At 35.9% G+C, this 17,651-nt stretch overlaps 1 protein-coding gene across 5 annotated transcripts in view; it reads left to right on the top strand.

Annotated features, from left to right (window-relative positions):
• The window catches only part of CHKA (choline kinase alpha), a 41,677-nt gene that overhangs the window by 2,428 nt on the left and 21,598 nt on the right, over positions 1-17,651 (top strand). Inside the window, exons 1-4 of one of the 5 annotated variants that reach the window (XM_087880840.1) lie at positions 50-141; positions 821-927; positions 5,853-5,964; positions 15,706-15,759. In XM_087880840.1, coding sequence (XP_087736966.1) covers positions 5,869-5,964; positions 15,706-15,759 — 150 coding nt within the window. In that variant the 5' untranslated portion in view covers positions 50-141; positions 821-927; positions 5,853-5,868. The other 4 variants (XM_087880844.1, XM_034416773.3, XM_034416771.3 and 1 more) reach the window with 4 other exon arrangements.

Here is a 17,651-nt window from a genome sequence, read left to right as displayed (position 1 = left end):
AGCATCTCGCTAGTATCGGGGCGGGGGGGGGGGTAGGGCACGGGCCGCTAACAGCCGTTGGGTGGGAGGAGGCTCGGCCCCTTCCCACTGAGGCGGTAGTCGGCTGGGCTTCTCCTTTATGACATTCCCCGCACGTTTGGAGTGCGTTGCCTTAGCCACGGCTTTTGGGGCGGCTGGCCCAGAGAGAGAGAGAGAGAAATAAAAATCTCTTCACCGTTAAAACGGGGAGGGGGGCCCGCGGGGTTTCGTTCAGCAAAACTGAGGGAAGTGAGGGGTGGAGCTGTTAGTTAGATCTACCTTGTGTCTTTTGTGCTCAAATGGCGGAAATAACCAGATGGCGTCTAAGTGTTCTTCGCTCCTTCTTTACGAAGGGCATTAAAAGATCTCCAAAGGCCGTCAAGCCCATACTCCCCTGTCTCCCCAGATAGGAAGAATTGGGGTGGGTTTTGGGCGGTTATAGGGCCACAAAAAAAGGCATCCTGGAAAAGATTAATGGAAAGGGGGACAGGGAAGTGTGGGAGTGACGCGGCTTTTGGAGACAGTTCTTTAGGCTGCAGAATTTGGACAGCAATTTAATCCATGTTTGTAAACGGTAGCTTCTTTCACAAGCAGTGGTTACATGATTCTCACATAATCTTTCAAGCAATTATGAGTCACCCCAAGGTAACGTTACACCTAAAACAATCTTGGTTTTAATGCTGGAGCCAGGTTACTTTTTTTTGCTTTCTTCTAAAAACATTTAGAGAAACCCAAAGAAAGTAATTGGAGAACCACCTGAATTATTTCTAATTTTGACTTCACACTTACTATTATACTGTAGAGGATAGAATGTAGAAAGACTGCCCATTTAGACTTCCTGCCAGACCATAGAATGAATAATGATCGACAGACCAGCTTCAAGCAGTATTTTTTATTCTGACTTGCAAGGTAATTTAAATTCAGGTATTGCATTAATCTATAAAGTTTTCTTAAAAGTCGTTATTAGATTTAGCCTATGTCTTCTCTCTAGATTAGCTACGGTAATACTGGAGAAAATTTGTGATACATAGAAGATAATCATAAGCTCTTTTTGAGTATATATCTATTTGCAATAACTTTCTGACACATTGCAATGCTTTTTTCTGTCTAGTAAAGACATGATTACTTCAAATATTTAAAAATGTATGACTGTCACTTTTGATCATGGATGTATTGCATGCTTGGTAAAATGTTTTCTATTATGAAACCCTGCATATATGAGGAAAAACCTTTATGACTTCAGATTCTTAACAATCTTAATGAGGCTTCAATACATTTTGTTTTGTTGTTAAACCCTTGAAATGCCCCATAAAATTGGTTGATTACTTTTAACAGTCACTATTAGCCACTGTCTCAAGTGTGTGTAGCATAAAATGTTTTAGAGATAAATTCATAGAGGTGGCATTTTAAAGTTTGGGTCATATGGGGTGGTTTCTGGACAGTGAAGACTTGTATTGCTTCTGTCCTTTTTTAAATAAGATTGCTTACCATTAAGAGTCATTTCTTGACTGCAAGTTCCTGTAAAATGTTAGGTGCCTTCCTCTGACTCATTCCAGCACTAACTGCCTTGCATATACTGCTAGGAAAGTAAAGATTAAAAAGTTTTGTTAATTTGATGTATTGCTATTAAACTTACGTATGTTTTCAGAATTATGTGAAGTGTGTAGTTTGTTTTTGTTTTGTTTTTTAGAATATCTACTCGTAAATTATGTTTGTGCACCAGAGAGAAATGTTGAACTTTGGTCTAATCTCTTTTTTCTTTGAGTGGCAACTTTGTTAATTTAGAGCAGCCTTCTTCGCCAACAGGAAAGAGTTGAGTGGAAATTTGGTGAAATTTATTCTGCTAAAACATCTTTTTTCCTAATAAAAGCAGATTTTTTTCCAGCATAGCTGGAAGAGATTGCTTAGCCTGTCAAATCCAGCCCCTCTCATTCTAGAAAAGCAAATTAAAGCATATATGACAGATGGCTGCCCAGCCCCTACTCGGACATCTGCTTTGTTGCACCTAAATTTACATAGTTCCTACTGGAATTTAAGAAGCTTGTCTCTTTAATGCACAGACAAAACAAAACAATGCATTCTTAAAACTTTCAATGATGGACTATGTAATTAGTATATTCATTCCTACAGTTGTGGATGTTGTCTGGGATATTAAATTACCCCACAGATTAGATTTATGCATTGGAGAGAGCAGTCCTGCTGTTGGCAGCCTTTAATACTTGATATTTGAAAAAGTACTAACTTTTTAGAGAGTGAAGCAAAATATAGAAATATCAAATGAATGGGTGAAGTGATCACTTTATACCTTTATATCCTTGAGACTAATGATAGCACTCAGTGACTAATTTTAACATTTAAACAATAGGATTGCATAAAATCATCACTGGTACAACCTGTATGCTGTCAAAGGTACTAGTTTCATTGGCAGATTAAAAAGTAAGTGGCTAGAACAAAATTGTAGGATAGCTAAATTGAGTTCTAAGCTATAAAAAACTGCAAAGTTTATACAGAATATCAACTTTAAATGAACTTATGTTTAAGGCTGATCAATAGAGAGGATTCCCTGAAGGGAAGATGGTATGGATTATGTCATATGGGAAATTCCGTAGTTTTCTTTCATACAGGTATGGTCAAGAAAGGTGATGATTCTAATAACTAGTTTTGGTATTTATAAAATGGTTAGCTAATTGATAGACATCAAGAGTCTGTAACCTTTACTGAGTGAAAAGGTGCATCACAGGGCAAAATGTTTTGAACTAAAGTACCTCAAATGCATCCAAAATTAAGCAGTGACTCTTGTGGCATTGAAATTTGGCCAGTTTTAAAAAATTAAAAAACTTATCCTAAAGCATTTATGGGATAACACAAAATGTCATAAAACATTTCCTGAAGTTAATTTTTTATTGTTGGACTGTACTATATAGTTCACCATGGGCTACTCTCAAGGCAGATACATCTCTGAATATCTCTAAATTTTTAAGAACTTTTCAAGTATATACTATAGGTAATTTTCTCTTAACAACTGGTCAAATTAACAACTTCAGAAAGGGTGCATTATATCTTGTAAAGCACCCCTAAGGTTACATGATTGCAATCTGGATGTTTGGCAATCTGTTTGCACCTATGACAGGTACACTCCATAATCATGTGATCACCATATGCAATCTTTGCCAACTTCTCCAGAAAGTCAATGGGGAAGCTGGTAGGGAAGCTGCAAAGTGCTGACCCCTGCTGAAATAATTCTTCCTGTCTCTGGAAGAATTATCTACCGAAAGATTTCAGCTCACCTGCTGAAATCCAAACAGTCACTGCCCTGAAATCCTCCTCTCTATGCATCTCTCCGTCTGTGCAGGCAGAGAAAAAGATTTTATCTCCATCTGTTTGCATAATGAGCCATGCTTTGCATAGTTTAGTAACCATTTGATATTACAACAGTGTATGTATATAAAAAAGCTCTGTGACCAATTCTCAAGTTTATGATTAGTTCAGTGTCCTGCTGTCACATGATCACCATTTTCAACCTTGTTCTTAATTGTGTTTTCTAACTGCTTTTAGTCAGATGTTAATCTTGTTGTAAACTGTCCAGAGTCACTAAGGTGAAATAGGTGGTATAGAAATTTAATAAATTAAATTAAAATAAAATAAAATTTGCATGCCCAACCAGCCTGCGAAAATATGGAAGTAAAATCATAAGTGGTGATTCGCTTAATCACCAAATGGAAAATGTTGCCTGTCATGTACAGCTACTGGTACATAATTTTCTGCTTAGCAGCTGAGAAGATGGTCCCAATTGTGATCACTAAGCGAGGACTACCTGTACATTTTTCTTTCAAGTCAAATTTCTTTAAGACTGTCTAATTTGAGATTATTCAAGTAAGAGCAACAATAGAGTGTCAACATGAAACAAATTGTTTAATTTTCTTTATATTTGAGAATTACAGGCAGGGCTTTCCTTATTGGAGAAAGCCAACTGCTTTTGGGATTCGAGATAGCTGCTTTCTCTTTCTTCCTTAGAAAACTAAGAAACACAGCTATTATGTCCTAGCTTCTGCAGTACCAGTTGGGTTTAATATTTAAACATTGCTGAAGTTACAAAAGAAAAGCACTCTATTTGTACAAAGAAACTCAAAGAAAGGCTGCTCACTTCTGCTTTTCAGAAAAAAGAAATCTTTGGAATGCTACCTGCAAAAGCTGTCTTCTGTCATGAAAATCTAGAAAGAAAAAATAGTGCTACTTTGGGGGCAAACATAGATGTTATTGCTAATAGTCTGTGGGGCTATTAGTGATATTAGGTTGGGTGTGGGATAAATTATCCAATGGCTTTTTTAGGTGGCAAAGGTTGTACTCAAAAACTAGGCAGGGCCAGAATAGAGTGGACAAAGCCAGATACCAGGCTGTGTTTCCTCTACAAGATCATAAAATCTATCAAGACGAAATGAAAAAAAATGAACAGTGGATTTTTTCCTGTGTGTCAGATGCTAAATTTGAATTTTAAAAATTATTATATGATTGCTACAGATTATCCCTATCCCAAGCACTGCTCTTATGCAGAACTGCTTGTTTTCTGGATAGTCCCTAGATTTTAGTTGCTTGCCATCTTGATTCCCAGAACATTTCTGAGCCAGATGTTGATCCAGAAATCTACACTATGGCACTGCATTTTGAAATGGCTCTAGTCTGAGGGAGAAATGGGGGAGAAGGGATTAAAAAAAAAAAAACAAGGGTTGGGGATGGCTTATTACTGGTCACTTAGAGACTATTCAGAGATATGACAGACTTACTACCTGGATTTGAAGTTTCAGTGACCACTTTCTCTCCACCCCTGGGTGCTTGGCAGCTGGCCTACATTTATGACTGTTTGCAGGATCTTACTGTTACATAACTGCATTTTATGCTGGTCTTGCTGAAAACCAGCATTTACTTCCTGTTTTCAGCAAAACTGGCCCATAGTGAACCATTAGTTTGTGTAATGACCGCTGCGTTCAATTAAAGACCATGATAGTCACTTTATGGCTACCACAAAAAAGGTTGGAAATTCAGATCAGTTGCATGGGTGATTCGATTTACAACCATCATGATGTATGACTACAATAGGCAGGCTCCATTATTGTCGTAACTTGAGGACTTCCTGTACTAAGAAATGGGAAGATAAATCATGTACCTGATCAGTTTTTTAATTGTAAAATCTATTTTTAATAGTCTATACAACAGACATATATTATTATGCTAATGCCACTATGCTGCTATTAATGTCTTTCTAACATGTAAGTTTGAATAACAGGACCACAGTAAATATAGTACATAATTATATGTTCATATAAAATGTTTTTATTGGAATATAATTATTATGAGACCAAATCAATTCTGTGCAATGATAACCGAATATGAATATTGTTTAAATATATTTACTAAACAAGGCCAATTATTTTATTTAATATTCTGAAATAAAGATGCCACAAGCATAATCACAAAATGGCTGTTTTGGGTATGACTAAGCATAAATGGCTGTCATGGAGATAAACTTAGTAACAAAATGGGAATTCTCCCCTTTGTGTGTGTGCACTGACCTATCCATACTCAAAAAAAGAAAACTGGAAGAGTCAAGCAAGAAATATGATTTGGGGTTCAAAATGGAGGCCACTAATTGAACTTGATTTTTTCTGCCTCCAAAAGGTCTTCATGCAGAAAGCTACGTGAACCTAGGCACAGCAAATTTGAATTTGAATCCAGAGTATGAGTCCATTTTTCACACTTGTTCAGAATCATATAGTCCAAATCTTACTTGAATACTGACACTCTCTTGTGCTAAATAAAAAAATGATTTCTTTTTGTAGAGGAGGCCTCAGCAACATGCTATTCCAGTGTTCTTTGCCTGACACTATAGAGACTGTTGCAGATGAACCACGCACTGTTCTTCTTCGTTTATATGGTGCAATTCTGCAAATGGTGAGTATTGTTAGAACAATGGGGGAAATGATTTCATGTTGTATATATGAATAATATACATTTCAGCTGTTACACCTATGTTTGTTTATTGCATTAAAATATATGGGTTTTAATGTAAATCTCAAATGTGTTTGAAATACAAAATATCTATTAGTTTTTGTCAACAATGCATATAGAATTCTTGTTTTAAGCACTTATTATTGGCTCATCATTATGCAGATCTGAATTGAGAAATAACATTGGTTATAACTGTTCACTCCCTGTCTCTGAACTGAATCATTAGCCTTGAGTAATAGTGACTTACACATTTTTTTCCAAAACGACTCTTGCAGGAAACCCATACCAAGCGTTTATTGTTGCTTAAGCAACATTACATTTTATATAAGTTTCTCCTTTCCCATGTTTCTACTTGCAGGTGTTAATATTAATTCCTTTTAATATTATATCTATCATATAGCGATATGGATTAGCCTAGAAATAATAAAAGAAAGCAGATTCTGTATAACACACAGGAGATGGCCTCCCCATTCCCTTCATCGAAAGACTTGGCTTTTGGAATAATGATTCTTTTTTTACTGTTCATTGATTTGCTTGTCAGCCACTAACTATGCTTTCAGGCATTTGGCAAAAAATAATAAAAATACAATTATATTTCTCATGCTAAGAATTTAGTGCCAGCTAAAAGTAATTTTAAAAAAATCTAAGATACAATCAAACATGTAAATAGCGTGAATATATAAATATGTTAATGAACATTTTAAGAGATTAAATTTAGATTTAAACAAATATCGGATAATTTTTAAAAAATGCCTGAAAAGGTAACAGGATTGGTGCTAGTCTCTTCCCTTCCTTCTCCATGGAAATGCTGTTAGTATGTCTACTTTACCTCAGGTGGTTATGGCATCTGGAAAAGATTCTGAAGGTACCATCAAGTAAATACAGCAGCAGGTGTTATACCAGGCACTTGGAGCGTATGTTCTTTACACTTTTAACTAGAAGTAGGAATGAACAGAAGGTAGTGCAATTATTTATCAGTAGCATATTTCCACTTAGTAGCCAAACGGCTAGAAGTTGAATTGACTGCAGTTTCCAGGTAGTTTTCATAGGTGATCCTCTCTAGTGTAATTGGTTTTGGACCAGGATTGAGGTGACTAGAGTCAAATCCACCTCCACTTATGAAAGCTAACTGGGCAATTTTGAGACAGTTGTTCTCTGTAAATCCCATATATCTCACAGGCTTGCTTTTGGGGAAGAATTGAAGAAGGGAGATTTATTTCCATCACTTTGACCTTCTAGGTTAGAAGTGGTTAGAGTGCAGTACTGCAGGCTACTTCAGTTGATTGCTAGCTGCAGTTCAGCAGTTCAAATCTCACCAGGATCAAGGTTGACTCAGCCTTCCATCCTTCCGAGGTGGGTAAAATGAGGACCCAGATTGTTAGGGGCAATATGCTGGCTCTGTAAACTGCTTAGAGAGGGCTGTAAAGCATTATGAAGCGGTATATAAGTCTAAGTGCTATTGCTATTGCTAGAGAAAATATAAGATAAGTTTAACAAATTATGTACAGTATATGCAATACAGATAGTCCTCAAATTACGACCACAATTGAGCTCAAAATTTCTGTAGTTAAGCGAGACAGTTGTTAAGTGAGTTTTGTCTCATTTTACAATATTTTTGCCAGTTATTAAGCAAATGATTGCTGTTGTTAAGTTAATCATGCAGTCATTAAGTGAATCTGGCTTTTCCCATTGACTTTGCTTGTCAAAAGCTGGCTGAGAAGGTTATAAAATTTGATCACATGACCCAGGAAAGTGCAACTATCATATCGTAAGTATATGCCAGTTGCCAAGATCCCAAATTTGGATCACATAACACGGGGAATACGGTATTAGTCATAAGTGTGAAAAATGGTCATGTCACTTTTTCAGTGTTGTTCTAACTTTGACGGTCACTAAACAAATAGTCGTAAGACAAGGATCACCTGTAGTTAATCCCAGCAGTTATCAGAATATGTATACCAATGACTTAATTTATCTATGCTAAGTTTAGATTCTGATTCTTACAGCCCAAATAGGAGTTCAGTTCATTGAGGCTCCATAGAGTGAATCTGGAGTACCCTGAGATTGCTAAAATCTGCTTATGTTCTTAAGGCTCCCTTATTAAATCCATGAAATTCCATTTTATATAGACATTGCACCAACAATGAGTGCAAGTCCTGCTGCATTTTTGTGTAAAGGTGGTGCTATATCACAGAATTTACACAAGAAATATGTTCTAATTATTTAACATAAATCCCAATCAAGCCAAGGAATGTGTTCCCAAGTACTGCTTTTAAGTGAGATGCCCAGAATTGATCCAGTGGGAAAAAGAGAGGCAGAAATGTTACAAATAACCATGAAGTATTTATTACCAGTTTTAACATTTCTAATACTCTGAAATTAGGTTTGAAGTTGGCCCGAAGCCATTGCTTGTTATTTATTTATTTATAGACATTGTTGCAATCCTAAATTTCCAGTTGTTTAACTAACAGAAAAATCTATAAGGTTAACATTATTCATAATTGAGTACTACTGTTGTTTACTTTCTAAACATATACATTTATAGTCTAGAATGGTTCAGCAAGACAATAATAATGCCTAAAATATTCTAGGCCTATCCTATTCTAGGATAGATTTACAGATTAGATAATCTGACTTTGATTGAAATAATAGTTCCTGTAATGTATCGTCCCAAGGCTGTAAAGATGTGTTCCATTACAACATTGTTCAGTAGTGACAGAAGATGTAGAAATTGTGTTTAAAGCTTGATAAATTAATGTACCATAATATAGCTTTCCTTTCATTAAGAATCCTTAGTGCAAACTTTTGATCTGGTTCTTAAAAGAGTACTCATGATAGTACTGTATTCAATTTCTTATAACTAGAATACCCCTGAACTCCAAATATATTGAAATTCAATATTAAATGCCACTTGAGTGTATAGTGAGAGTAATCCTGAGCATAATTTATTATAACTATATGTTTTGAAGCTTGGATTATGTACTGCAAACTAAAAAGTAACAAGTTGAAATCTTGCAAGGCAATAACCAAAGAAATAGATCTTTGCTTCTGCTGATTTATTGCTGTGACCTAAAATATTGGTGCTAGAACTACAATTCAAAATAGCTGTTTAGTATTTTACGTTAATTTACAAATGAATTAAATCATCGTGCTATTATTCAGTGTATAAGATTACATTTTTTTAAAAAAGTTGTCTGCAGAGTAAATACAAATTAGTGCCTGGTTGTGATATGCTCATTTTCATTTGAAAATATAGTGGAGTTTTCAGAACTTTAATATATATTAGCATGCATTTTGACATAAGTACTGTAATTATAGTACTCTGAATATTAGTCTTACAGAATCATAAATTGGATTGGATTGTATTTAAGTTTCCCCAAAAATAACTTTTTATAATATATTTTCTGCCTTTTTATGAAGAAAATAATTCAGAATCTTTGGATTCAGTCCTAGTTTGGCTGCTCATTTGAGTATTATCCTATTTTTTTTTTACTTGGTATTTAAGATTTTTGAAGATATCTAACTTCCTTTATTTCCATAGTGGCAGTGAAATGACTGTTTTTGTTGGTGCAGTTCACTAAGGTTTAAGTAAGCAGAGACAGTCCTAAGGTAAAACTTTCAGATTATATTGAGGGTCTCAGTATAAACATTTGTCTCTTTCTAAACTATTTTTAATGCATAAGCAAACTGTTTTTTTTCTTGTGTCACACTTTGATCTTAAAAATCAATAAAGTCATAAAAATAAAACTGAAGCTGATGGTAATCTTATTGTGCATATTCACAACTTTTTCTTTTAGATTCTTAACTCTAATTTTTATGGATAAAGACTGAAGAGTTAAGAATGTCACCTTGTATTTAATTCAAATGAATTTCTAACTTTTTAGTTAGAAGTAAAGCTTATATTACAGCTGCATTCAGAAAACAATTATTCCCATTTTCAGATTCATATCAATTCTCAGGACCAAACTAACTCTTCAGCTCTTTTATTCCAAATTTGAAAAGTGCTAATTGGAAGATACCTTACTTACCCTTCATATTCCAACTGAAATGACATTTAAAAAAAAAAAAAAAAGTGCCCTGCTGTTTACTTCCCAACGTAGTCCAGTTTGCTTATCATAAATACAGGAAGACACAAATGTCAGTGCATACATACTGTTCAATTATATTGCTTTAAGTTGGCTACAAGAAAATGCAGAAAAGTCTTGGGATATTCCTCAGCCAACTTTTATTTTGTGCCACTATGCTGTGTAATATGAGGCTAGGAGGTAAGTTGTAAAAATTTTGTCAGCTTGTCTGAGATTAATAGAACAATATTATTAGTTGGTGTATACATCTGAAAGGCAGTTATTAAAGCAATTGAAATAAATAGAATTACTCACTACTGCAAAAATGTACAAATTGCGTTGTGTATTGTTTACTTGTGGCAAAATCCCATTTTAGCCAAATAAAGAGAATATTGGGGGGGGGGGGATGGCTCACGCCCTATTTTAGCAACCAGATATTAGAATTCTGTTGTTATTACCAGCCTGTCTCAGTTTTAATAAAATAGAAAGCATTTAAGACTATTTAATGTTCACTAATCACATATAGATTGACTGCAATTGCTTGGTATTACATACCTACTTCCTACTTTTTATTTGTTTGTAACTCAGTAAATATGTGGAATTCTGTAAGTGTAATGCTCCTTCACTGTTGAAATTTTTGCTTTGAATTACCTGGTAGCAAGGAATAACTACAAATGCCCATTTATTGGCATATAGAATTCCTGATAAGGGGACACTTGTTTTGTTGGGTGGCGTTAAGGGTCATCTGAGGGTAATGTACCATTTTAGTTGTATGTGCATGTGTTCTCTGCTGCAGGCTTGTCCATGCGATCGTGCCTAGAGCACTCTGGTTTCCAGGTGACAGACACGATTCACGGTATAGTATGAGATCTCTGAAGTTGGAGCATTCTCTGCTGGTTTCATTTCCTTTGGGCTCAGAGTATGAGACTATGATGAAAAAGCTTACTTTTTATAGATATTTTTGTAATATCTGCACAGTTAAATGGAAACTGTAAATGGATTGCACCATTCCGTCGTTCTGCTCCCTTAAAAGAATGGTAACTTTATCAGAAGTAAAAAGGATTAGGGATGTTCTTGGGATTTAAAAAGGCCTGTATTACTAATAAATCCCAACATCAGAAGTTCCCCATGTGCAGTTTATATCAAGACCACAGAATAAGATACTAACTGTGAGATATAAAAATTCACTTTAGATATTCAATGCAACTCTACCCATATTTGATAAATAAATTTGATAAATAAATATCCTGTGGAGTTTCTTTGAGTGCTCCACAACAGGTCTCCAAACTTGGCAACTTGAAGACTTGTGGACTTCAACTCCCAGAATTCTTCATCCAGCCATGCCCGCTGGGGAATTCTGGGAGTTAAAGTCCAGAAGTCTTCAAGTTGCCAAGGTTAGAGAGCCCTGCTTTACAAGATAAATATGCTGACCAATAATTAAACCGGTATTTTAACGCCTTCCACCTGATTTTTTAGTGAACAGAAAATGTTATTTTTAATAAAGAAGTGAGCAGTTTCTCTCTATGTATGCTTATAATTTGAGAGATTGGTGTAAGTGCTCTCAATAAAATGGCTGCCATGAAGGATATGATGCCATATAAATACTTATTTACCAGTAAGTGATAGCTCCCAGACATCTCTCTACAAAGTTTTCTATCCCAGTTTTTTTACAGAGACAAATGGTTGAATTGCTAAGGAAGGCATTGCATTATAAGTGTTTTTTTCTATATTCATTTTCTAAGAAGAGCTTGATTTTTTTATAGTAATTAAACATTACAATTAAAAAGAAAAAAACTAATACAAACTACAAGAAAAAAAAAGAAAATGTGCAGAAAAGAAAAAAATACTTTAAAAAAGAAAAGAAATATATAAAGAAATGACTTTACCCTTCTCTTCTCTTAAAATACAAATGATCTCTTCTTCCAGTAACTCATCTCTTATCTATAAACAAATTCTTAAAACCTCCTCATTCAGTCCTGGTCAGTAAGAATCCATTAAGGATTACCAGAGATGACAACACACCTATTTTAAAATAGATTAAGCTTTAATACGTTTAAAAGGTGTCCTAGAACTTGATTTGTTTCATTTTTTCCCCTTTCTTTTCATAAAATCCTTCAGAGTTTAACACCATCTCATTTATAAACCCAATATGGGAAAGGTCCTAAATCCAAGCCACTTGGTTTGGTATTTGTATATTCCCCTTTAAATATTAAGACATAAGCGACTTTCATTTGTATGTCCAATATAGCATCTTCTTCCATATCATTCTTGTATTGTGTCATTTTTAAATGCACTTTCAGAACAATCTTAGTCTTGCCTAGTAAAACTTGTTCCTATTCCATAACATCTTTTGTCTATAATGGCAAACACTCTTAAAATTCACTTCTGTGTCCTTTGTTCCCAAACATTCTTCAGTGCATCCAGTGTTCAAGTATTTTGCGCCATTCTGTAATAGTAAATCAAATTTAAATGTTCTTCTCGTTTAATTGTAATCTTTAGTACCTTCTGTTCCTTTTAGTTTGCACCCGTCAAATTCCAATCCTATCTTTTTTTTAAGAATTCAAAAGAATAGCATTTTCTCATGGAAAGTATTCTTATAATTAATTCCAAATTTTTATTTCAAATCCATCTGAATCCTTAAATTTGTAACTTTCTGAAAGTCAGAGTTCTAATCACCCATTTGCTGTTTATTCCAAAAGTTTTAAGTCCTTAAATTTATTTCATTAATGATTGAAGGAAACTCACTGGATGCTACAAAACTTATCAAACCAAAGGTTTCTAATTTAAGTAATCATAGATTTATAATCATTCATTTAAGTGATTATTCAGAATCACAATGGCACTGAAAAGAGTGACTTATAACTGGTACTCACACTCGTCACAGCATCCTCACAATCACATGATCAACGTTCAGTTGCTTGGCAATTGACATATTTACGAGGGTTGTCATGTGATTGCCATTTGCAGCCTTCCCAGCTAACTTCTAACAAGCAAAGTCAATGGAGGAAGCTGGATTTGCTTAATGACACCTGATTCACTTAACTGCAGTGATTTGCTTAATAGCCGTGGCAAAAAAGTCATAAAATCGGGCATGACTCACTTAACAACTGCTTCAACAGTTACCAAGAGAAATTTCATTTCCTATTTTGGTTGTAAGTCAAGGACTACCTGTAGCTGTATGGTAGTTAGCAAGCAATATATTCATTTTAGCAAGTTCACATGCAAATTGGTTGACTTTATGAAAATCTGTTAAGCAGCTCATATACCCAAGCAGAAAGCATGGATTCCTAAATATATACTTATACTACATAGGTACACATCTCAGGCATTTGCACTAGTACATCAGACCATAAGAAGCATCTTGCAACAGTTTTTTTCATGAACTGTACAGTAATGCTTTTTAAAATTCTTGGAAGTTGAGAAATCAGGCTACTTTTATGCACACAATATGTAAACTGCAATGTGATTCTGTTGGTCTGATTATTTTTGTTTCAGGAATTCCTGAAGCAAATCTTCAACAAATCAATTTTATATTAACCCAGGGCATCGATATAATATCGGCATATGACTGCTGTAACGTAAAGTGATGTAGAACTATTCAGCTTAATGGTTTTTCATTCTTTTCAAATATACTAAGAAGCAATTTTGAAACACCTTAATTTTAGATTACATTTTTAGAAGCAAGTCCCATTGATTTTAGAATGTCTGTGTTAGGCATTATTTGTAGCTTACAGTATACAAGACTATTGTACAATTCTCTTAATGAAAACTTTTGGATATTATATTCTCCCCCTTTTTTCTTTAAATTAAAACTCAGTCATGTTATTTGAAAGTGGCAAATACAAAAATACTAGCCAGTTTCCATATTTGCATGATCCAGGTAGAGGTAATCTTTGACTTACAATCATTTGTTTAGAGACAAATGTTACAATCACACCAAAAAAGTGACTTATGACCAGTCCTCATATTTATGACTCTTGCAGCTTCCCCGTGATCCAAATTCAGGTGCTTAGCAACTGAACATATTTACAACAGTTGCAGCATCCCAGGGTTATGTGATCTTCATTTGCTACCTTCCCAACCAATTTCAATAGGGGACCAGATTCGAATGATTCATTTAACAATTACAGTGATTTGCTTAAGGATCATGGCAAAATAGGTTGTAAAATCGTTCAAAACTCATTTAGCAATCACCTTGCCTAGTAATGGAAAATTTGGTCCCAATTATCAAAGACTATCTGCAAGTTAAAATAAACACCTGTTAAAATTCTGAGGAAAGCCTCTCTAATCCAGTTTGCTTCTGATGGATTGTACTATCAAAAAGGAGCAATAAGCCAGAAATACCTCTGGTTAATATATAACTTTGATTGTTATTTAACAAGTAGACAGTCAGTGATTTGTCAGTTAGTGGCAGTGACATAATGTTTGCATAACTTTTCTATTTAATATGCAGTTCTAAGCTTGCCTTTGTGAATATTCACAATAATCTCTGCTTTAATTAAATATAATTTTATAGAAAAATGTATGAGTATCTGCTAATATAGTATTTTAATGGAAATACTTTATTGTAGACAAAAGTTTTCATATTGAAGCAATTGAGCAATTTTGTAGCACAACTCTTGAATTGATTATTCATTTGTTATATGGTAGAAGTATGATGCAAAATAAAAACTGCTCAGTTCCATTATCACCTTTAAATAATTTTGGTGAAAGGCTTTCTGTAGGAGTCTTTAAATGTAGTTTGGTTTTAAACATGTGTTATTAGAAGTACAACATTGGAAATTACATTAAAATGCCATATATGATATATTCAATGGAACTGGGAAATGGAACAGGCCTATGTGTTTCATAGCTTTGAAAGCCTTAATGGATTACAAAGCTTGCATTTTTGCTGGAATTTAAAGCTAGTTACAATGAAAGCATGTGCCATTGAACCAGATATTAATACAAAACCAGAAACATTAGAACATGTTTAAATATAGATGTTAAGAAACAACTGCTGTCCACCAACTCTGAAATTCCTTGATATTTACTTTGATTTGCTTAAATTGCCTTGAAACATGACTGGTGATCATATATACAATGTATTAAAATATTGTTACTTTACAGTGTAAAAGACATCTGTCAACAAATGGTTACTGGGATAAGTGAGTGCCTTCTTTACCTATACAACTAGATAATGCTTCCGCTAGATTTTGTATCTAGTAGTTGCTCCTGTAATAATTGGTTTATACTGTGATGCTAGCTTTATATATGTTAGTAAACCTAGTTAGTGCTGAACCCTCATTTATATTCCAAAATCAGGATGTTCTTGTGTACCTGGAATATTTGGCAGACAAATAGATGACTACATATAGTATATAATGGTCTTGTCTGTCTGTTATCCTAGGCAGATTTACACAGTGGAGTTCAATGGCACATCCTTTTTGAATAATTTGAAGTGATACCTCATGTTAATGAGAGGAGTTCCATCAAAATTTCTGATATTTTGTAAGATAATTGTTGAATATACATTCTAAATATAGCTGGCCTTCCTGGCTCTCCTTATTATGGTGGCTACAGATTGATTCATATTAGTTTTCAATGTCTCATTGGAAATGTTGGCTTTTCTCATTCATAGAGGTCCTGTAATAAAGGAGGATCTGGACAGGCTCAAAAGGAGAATGATTTACAAGTAAGTACTGTCTTTGCTGAATTTCCATATCTGATTAGTACAGTACATGCAGGATAATTGCTATCTGCTTGTCTTTTATCCCTGTCTCCACAACTGTTTGAATATGCCTTCTCTGTTGGAGGGAGGAAGAGCTTAAAAAAGTACATCTGTAAGAGTAACAGAGCTAAACTAACTTCCTTTGGCATAGACTCATCTATGGTATATTTCTCTTCAATAATTTGTCACAAAATCTGCTTTCAGTTGATACAAAACTTAACCAAAATTTATTCCTTTAAACCAGAAGATGAGAATCAATTTGAGACATGGGAGAAATGGTGCTTCCAAAACCTCCATTCTTTATCTTTACTAGTACAAAACAGGAGCTAGGGTAGAAAAGATGTTCTCCAGCGTGCTGCTTGGAGTATCCAAAAGCATGGGTTCTTCTTAGTCTGTTAGCCAGAGACTGAGTGAATATGCCTTTAAATTTTGTTGACTCTGCCTCCACTGCCTGGCTGAGGCTCAGTTTTCACTCAGGCTATAGAGACTGGATTTTCTCTTCGAGAACAATTTAAATAGAATTTTACCCACGATTTTGGATTCTTCAATCTTTGTTGCCTTTTCATTTCAATATTATTGGAGCTGCATCGTATTGGGGTTGAGGAGTTTGGACTTTGGAATTGACCCTCCTCCGCTGCGGTCGGTCGGGGAGTTATCCCTGGGGCTCCAGGCCGGCTCCCACCGCCCATTCCTTCTGTAGCAGCACCGTGGGGCTCTGTCCGGTCAGACATCTCCGCTTGCCCTTGAAGTGCCGCCAGTGAGCGTGCTGGTTCCCTGGCTTGCCGGCAAGACCGCCGCCACCCCCTTCAGTTCCACGGACGTGCGAGGTGGCTTCGGAATTCCTGCCCAGACCTACCGCGGCAAACTCTAAATATTGCATTGGCTTCGCTGCGCTTGGAACGCTCGTTAGTGTTTGCACGCTTTTCGGCTCATTGACAGGACCGTGGAGGTGCTGCAGAGCCTTTCCTGCCCTAGCGCTATTTTGTTTTTCCAACGGATAGCTGCGAAGGCGCTGAGGAAGAAGTTTCCCTCGCACCATTATTCTATCTGCTGTCTGAGTCGCTGGTGCAAGGAGGAGCGACATAGCCCTTGTGCCATTCTCTGGGGGCAATTAGCGAAGCAGTACCGGGGGCACGGTATTCTTCCTGCGCCTGTCACTAACTGAGGACTGTAGCGGCCATTTCTCCGCTGCCTATTATCTTGTACTTACCATCTCTGAGGGCTCTAGGGACACTTTGCTGTTAGTGCCAGAGCCTTCCTTTCGTTGAATTGCTTCAATTATTCAGAGCTGGCTGTGCGTTACCTGATCTCCATTTAAAAAAATAATAATAAAAAATAAAGGAACAAATAATAATAATAATAATAATAAGAGGATATATATCCAATACATCATTCCTCAATGGCTGATTTTGAGCTTTCCTCAGATCTTGAGCACACCTACAGTCCCCCAAGAGTTCCAGAGCATGCCAAGACAGCACGCAAAGGAACAAAAAAGGGCTCCAAGCACGCTCCTAGCGTTCACAAGCCCACCTCTTCCCGGGGATCCGGCCAATTTTCAGCGGAGGCCAAGGATGCTAACGAGACATCGAGCCTTGGAAAGGCAGTTTGCCTTGGCTCGCAAGAGGTCCAATGCTTCGAGCCATCAAGGGACCGCTATTGTCTCCACAGTCATTCCAGATACTGGCCTCATCACTTGCCCTCTGACAACAGCTGTTCAGGGCACATCTTCTTCTGTTGCTCCCCTCCAGTCTTCAGATACTGGCGGTCAACACACTTCTCAAGCAGCCGCATCTACAGAGCCTACAGTGGTGGCTCCTAACCATCCTCTGCCGTTCTCTCCAGTGCCAACAGCAACT

This window comes from Pantherophis guttatus, chromosome 1, assembly GCF_059756535.1.
Source record: "Pantherophis guttatus breed Tessera chromosome 1, ASM5975653v1, whole genome shotgun sequence".
Lineage (NCBI taxonomy): Eukaryota > Metazoa > Chordata > Lepidosauria > Squamata > Colubridae > Pantherophis > Pantherophis guttatus.
The sequence above is the reverse complement of the archived record's forward strand: the minus strand, read 5'-3'. Positions and strand labels throughout refer to the sequence as shown.